Source organism: Carassius gibelio, chromosome A15, assembly GCF_023724105.1.
Source record: "Carassius gibelio isolate Cgi1373 ecotype wild population from Czech Republic chromosome A15, carGib1.2-hapl.c, whole genome shotgun sequence".
Taxonomy (NCBI): domain Eukaryota; kingdom Metazoa; phylum Chordata; class Actinopteri; order Cypriniformes; family Cyprinidae; genus Carassius; species Carassius gibelio.
Genome location: NC_068385.1, coordinates 22,717,821 through 22,724,091, shown reverse-complemented (window position 1 = coordinate 22,724,091; position 6,271 = coordinate 22,717,821). Strand labels below are relative to the sequence as shown.

Sequence of the window (6,271 nt, the reverse complement as noted above, 5' to 3'; positions counted from 1 at the left end):
TAATAAATTTAAGTTTAAATAAATAAACCTTGTCAATAGAACCATCTAAATATATATATATATTAGATGGTTCTATACTATTCGACTGTTCCTTCTATATACCGGCAGAAGGCGCAATGTCGCCGTGAAAACCCGTCACTAGCACTGATCTAGCACCAATGCGTTGCTCCACCCCATCGCTAATCCTAACACGGTACCCACATTTGTGGTCTTAAATGTACAACAATCTCTAAATAAAGCTCTGTAGAAACTTTACTTACCATTTTACAATACTATGTTTATAAAATGATAAAAAATAATTACTAATACAAATCCATAGATGACAGACAATGTATTTTAATATGTACAATGATATTACATATAGATAGATAGATAGATAGATAGATAGATAGATAGATAGATAGATAGATAGATAGATAGATAGATAGATAGGCAACAATATAACAATATAAAGTGCAGTTGTATAATCTGCTCATACACATCAAAACAAGTTTAAGATAAATCATTAGTACTGATTCTGTACTTCAAATGCATCCTTTTGAACTGTACATATGTAAGCACTTACTGTCACACAGGTCCTTACAAAAACATGATTAACATCTATGTCCAATTGAAGCAGCAAATTTGTGTTTGATAAGAAAATGTGTGCATAAAATAAACTCGAAACGCATGTACCAAAAACAATTCCTTTATGCTCAAAAAAAAAAATAAAAAAACTCAAGTTTTCCTTCACAGGTCGTGTGATTGGATACCTGGAGAAACAAGTGGACCAAAATCATTGCACACTATCAAATATGTTGTTTTAGACATATATTTAAATGCAAGAGCAAAAGGTTTTGGGATGGATACTGCTTTACTGGAGGCTAATTGAGTTCTTCCTGCATGAGACAACAGACCCACCAGATATGTGGTATGCTCTTTTCCAGGAATTTCCCCCTCAAGTCCCAGCAGGTCCCAAGCAGGTCTATACTAAACTAAACCATTGATCTATTTTATTGTTGTTTATCTTCTCCAACACTTTCACATTCTGCTCAGTTATACAACTCTGTCTTCTTGGTGTATGTTGTCGCCAAAAGCTAACAAAGTTTTCCCCAACAAAAAAGAAAAGCAATGGATCCAGGCAACTGTTTCCAGAGGCTAGACAGTGTGCGATGACCGCTGCCTTTCTCAGACTTTCAATATAATGGCAGGACTTGTCATAACCATTGTTTTGAATGTCCATCTCGGCCTCCAGAAACAGAGTTCGGATGACATGATATGGCATAAAGCATGCAAGGAAAATCAGCAGAACAATAATGACGAGAGAACAGGATTTCTTGTGATTGATCTGAGATCTTCTATTCTGCCTGGACTTCCTTAACTTTAGCAAATACAAGGCTGCAAAAATGTAACAGACTGAGATTACCACAAAGGGCATTACAAAGCCTAAAAACAAAACCCATCGATTCAACATGATAATGGTCCCCACATGGGACGGCCTCAGATCCAGGCATTTGGTCTGATTAGAATCCTCATAAGTTCCTGCTTTCAGAAGCGGGATGGATGCCACAGACACAATCAGCCAGATTATAATACATAATGTCCAGGCTCTCCTAGAGCTTTGCCAGTGCACGTATGTGAATGGCTTCACGATGGCCACGAAGCGAACAATGCTCAGAACTGCAAGGAAGTAAATGCTGCCGTACATGTTGATGTAGAAGACATAGGACATGATCCGGCAGGTGATGTCTCCGAAGGCCCAGTAGTCCATGAGATAGTAGGCAGCTCGAAATGGCAGCGAGCACACCATCATCAGGTCAGATAGAAGGAGATTGAGCATGAGGATGTTGACTGGAGAAAAAGAGGCTTTTCTTCTGTATGATGAGGAAATGAAGAAGAACAGAGATATTAGGTTACCAAAAAGCCCAAGGAAAAAGATGAGCAGATAAGCAATTGGGTAGACGGTGTGCTTGAAATCACTGATGGAGCAGTTTGTGAAATTCGATGAATGAAGAGGCATTGTTGGGTTGGGGATTTCTGTGAACAAAATCAGAGATCAAATTTAAAATGAATGAGGAATTTGAAGCATTTTCAGATTAGACAGCTAAATGGGTGTTTGTTCAATTTCAGACACGTTTATATCCCAAGGGTGGATTTGATTTAATAATAAAATTTGCTAAAAATGTACTAGCCCACAGGCCATCCAAGATGTAGATGAGTTTGTTTCTTCATAGGAACAGATTTGGAGAAATGTAGCATTAAATCACTTGCTCACCAATGGATCCTCTGCCATGAAGGGGCCAATTCAATGCTAATGATCAATTGGAGAGCAAGTGAAGTAATTTTCAAATTTGTTCTGATGAAGAAACAAACTCATCTACAGGTGCTTCTCAAAAAATTAGAATGTCAAGGAAAAGTTAATTTATTTCAGTAATTCAACACAAATTGTGAAACTCGTTTATTTATTAAATTCAATTCACACAGACTGAAGTAGTTTAAGTCTTTGGTTCTTTTAATTGTGATGGTTTTGGCTCACATTTAACACAAACCCACCAATTCACTAGCTGAACAAATTAGAATACTTCATAAAACCAATAACAAAACATTTAGTGAATTGTTGGCCTTCTGGAAAGTATGTTAATTTACTGTACATGTACTCATACTTGGTAGGGGCTCCTTTTGCTTTAATTACTGCCTCAAATCAGTGTGGCATGGAGGTGATCAGTTTGGGGCACTGTTGAGGTGGTATGGAAGCCCAGGTTTCTTAGACAGTGGCCTTCAGTTCATCAACATTGTTTGGTCTCTTGTTTATCATCTTCCTCTTGACAATACTCCATATATGCTCTACGAGTTCAGGTCTGGTGACTTTGGTTTTCAAAAAACACAATGGACCAACACCAGCAGATGACATTACACCCCAAATCATCATAGACTGTGGAAACTTAACACCGGACTTCAAGCAACTTGGGGTATGAGCTTCTCCACCCTTTCTCCAGACTCTAGGACCTTGGTTTCCAAATGAAATTTCATATTCCAAACTTCATATCTCGTTCTCTCGTTGTTTGTGCATCTTTTTCTTCAACACTTTTTCGTTCCACTCAACTTTCTATGAACATGCTTGGATACAGCACTCTGTGAACAGCCAGCTTACTTGCAATTCATTTTTGTGACTTACACTCCTTGTGAAGGGTGTCAATGATTGTCAGAGACCATTTGAAGGCTCAGGAAACCTTTCCAAGTGTTTTGAGTTGATTAGCTGATTGGCATTGTAACCATATTCTAATTTGTTGAGATCTTGAATTGGTGGGTTTAAAAAAAAAAGACATGAGCCATTGTATTCCAAAATGTTAGAAATTATTATTTTCATCACAGACTACAACTGAATGCAATACATAATTTGCATATTACTCCTGTCCACTATTGGACATACATGCATGGACTGTATTATTATTGATATTTCTGTTAAACTTTGTTTACCATCCATTAATTAGTTAGATGTTCGTCTTATAGTACAAACTGCAATTGTACCCCCATTTAGAATAGAAAAAAAAAAAGTAAAAAAAAAATAAAAAAAAAAATGCACAGCTGATATCTGCAGTAAAAATTTACTATTTTTATCAAATGTGAATATTCTCTTGCAGCACAACAACCCAAGGCAGTCAGCCATGAGTGATCATAGAGTCTATGGATCTGTACTGACATGCAAAGAAAAATTTGCAAATTGATCTGCACCATCTACAAAGAGATATTTTTAACACCATTGTAATAAGTACACTATTAAAATCAAGGGTTGTTTATTGGCATTGATGGTTCCTTGAAGAACCTTCAGGTTATTTATTGTGGACAAGGGGTTATTTTGATGATTAAAATGTTCTTTACACTAGGAAAAACAAACAAACAAAAAAACTTGAAAACCCCCTTTTGGACCTTTATATTTCAGAGTTTGTGGTAAAATGACCTATATAAAGTATATATAGTACCGCACTATCAATAACCTTGAAACAATAACTGTTTTCTTCGACTAAAAACATCAAATACACTTACCTGTGAAGAGGTAGCCAAAAAAAATGAAGTCCACAAAGTCTGAAAAAAGTCCTGTCCCCACATATATTAGCTAAATCCTGTGCAAAAGTAAGAGTGGTGAGATGAAGCCGTATAAAGACATGACTCTACACACGACTGCTGCTCTGGAGAAATTACTCCGTTTTTCAAACAACAGACACACCCAATAATTACTGATCTTCTTCTGGAGGTATCAGAAGTGGTAAATGCATACAAACATATACAGGATGTGAAATAAACTAAAACCTAATTATCAAACTATTTGTAAACCAAAGAGTTGTAGAAGTATACATTTTTGCCTGAACTAAGATAAACACAGTTTGGGTCTGCTTGAGTCTAAACCACTTTAATGGGTCTAACATTGCTTTATTTTCTTTGAAGTAGGCATGAAATGAAAAACCATCTCTATTTTCTAAATGCATAATACTGATCTTTGTGTTACTTGCAAATTTGGTATGAAATATAATCTAGGCACTGGGATTTATTTACTTACTCCTTACAGAAATGTACTGTGGTGGTATCGTATCAAATGGTAGGCACAATAGCATGGGGAGACTGGGGATAGATATATATATATTTACTCCAGTAAGTATTTCTCAGTGTATTTGAAAGTGAGTTTCTGTATATACACAAATTATTGCTACAACGAAGCCATTAAATGCTATTCCCCAGGAAAAAGAAACAGTTGCTTGAGACCGGGGCATGTTGTCACACTAGATGATGCAAGTTATCTATCTATTTATCGATATGTAAGGAACATTTGAAATAATGCACAATTATTCTGCTTTAGGGTTGTCTCTAGGGGAGAAAGTTGACGACAATTCTAGGGGCCCCCAGCTGTTGGTAGGTCCCCAAGAATGTGGTTTAAACCAAGGGGACCAGAACTCAGAGCTACAGTTGTGTTCAAAATTATTCAACCCCCTTGACTTGCAAGACAATTTGCTGTGGAGGATAACATTTTATGAAATCAATTTAACAAAGGCATCAGTAAAGTATTAGAGAAAGTTTGTCAATACACTTTTGAGTGATTCTGAGAATGGAACATTGATGAATCATGATAAAATTCGAATTGGCTCTAAACATTCATGTTCAAAATTATTCAACCCCCTTTGTGCAGAATCTTTTATTCTTAAAAATCACCAAGAAACGCTGTCTGTAAGTGCTTAGAAGCTTCTGTCACCTCTCTACTACAGTTTTGGCCCATTCAACACCTGAAAAAGCTTTCAGATCACTGATAATCTTTGGTTTTCACATTGCCACTGCTTTCTTCAAATTCAACCAGAGGCCACTTAAGAACATTCTATGACTGATCCCTGAACCAAGGAGAAGTATATTTGGATGTGTACTTTGGGATTACTGGACTGCAGGAAAGTCCATTGATCATCAGCTTCAGTTTTTGCACCAAAGGCATCACAATTCTTGTCAAAATGGCCTGACACTTTAAAGAATCCATGATGTCCTTCATACAGTCATGATTTCCACTTACTTCTACAGTAAAGAAACCCCATAACAGGACTGATCCACCTCCAAGTTTGAGGATGGAGATGGTGTTCTTCTGCTTATGAGCTTTGCCTTTTTTGCAGCAGACATACCGCTGATCTATGGGTCCAAAAAGTTGCAGTTTGGTCACATCACCCAATAAAACATTCCTCCAGAGCTCCACAGGTCCACACAAATGAATTTTATCAAGTTCAAGTTGGCTTTTTGTTCTTCTTGATCAAGGGTGGTATTTATCAAGATGTCTCAACATGAAGGCAATACTTGCTCAATGCGTGCTCTGATGCGCCGGTACCATCTTTCTGATGGTAGGAGCTGGAAGAGACTGTGGGAGAGATGGGTGGGGTCCTTCACGATACTATTGGCTTTGCTGGAGCATCATGTAAGGAAAATGTCCAGGATGGAAGGCAGAAGGGCAACGACAATCTTTGCAGCTGTGTTCACTGTCCACTGGAGGGTCTTGCGGTCTGCTGCAATACAGTACCCATACTAAACAGTGATGCAGCTGGTCAGCACACTCAATGGTGCCCTTGTAAAATATGATGAGGATGTGTGGAGAGAGACTTGCTCTTTTCAAGTCAAGTCATAGTTCTGTGGTGCCTGTGGGCAGAAGAAGGAAGGGGGGGGGGGGGCAAGTTTGGGAGCGAGTTCAGCTTCCTGGCAGCCTGATGGATGAAGCTGTCCTTCAGTCTGCTGGCCCTGGCCTCTCACTATGTATTGTAGAGTCTTCCGG

General features: G+C 37.9%; 1 protein-coding gene across 1 annotated transcript; it reads right to left on the bottom strand.

Moving 5' to 3' along the window:
• Positions 1-366: 366 nt before the first annotated feature.
• On the bottom strand, positions 367-2,092 carry cysltr2b (cysteinyl leukotriene receptor 2b). The gene is given in 2 exon segments (XM_052617394.1): positions 367-1,122; positions 1,124-2,092. Coding segments are annotated over 2 exon segments (963 nt in total). The 5' UTR covers positions 2,000-2,092; the 3' UTR covers positions 367-1,035.
• Between the last annotated feature and the right edge of the window lie 4,179 nt (positions 2,093-6,271).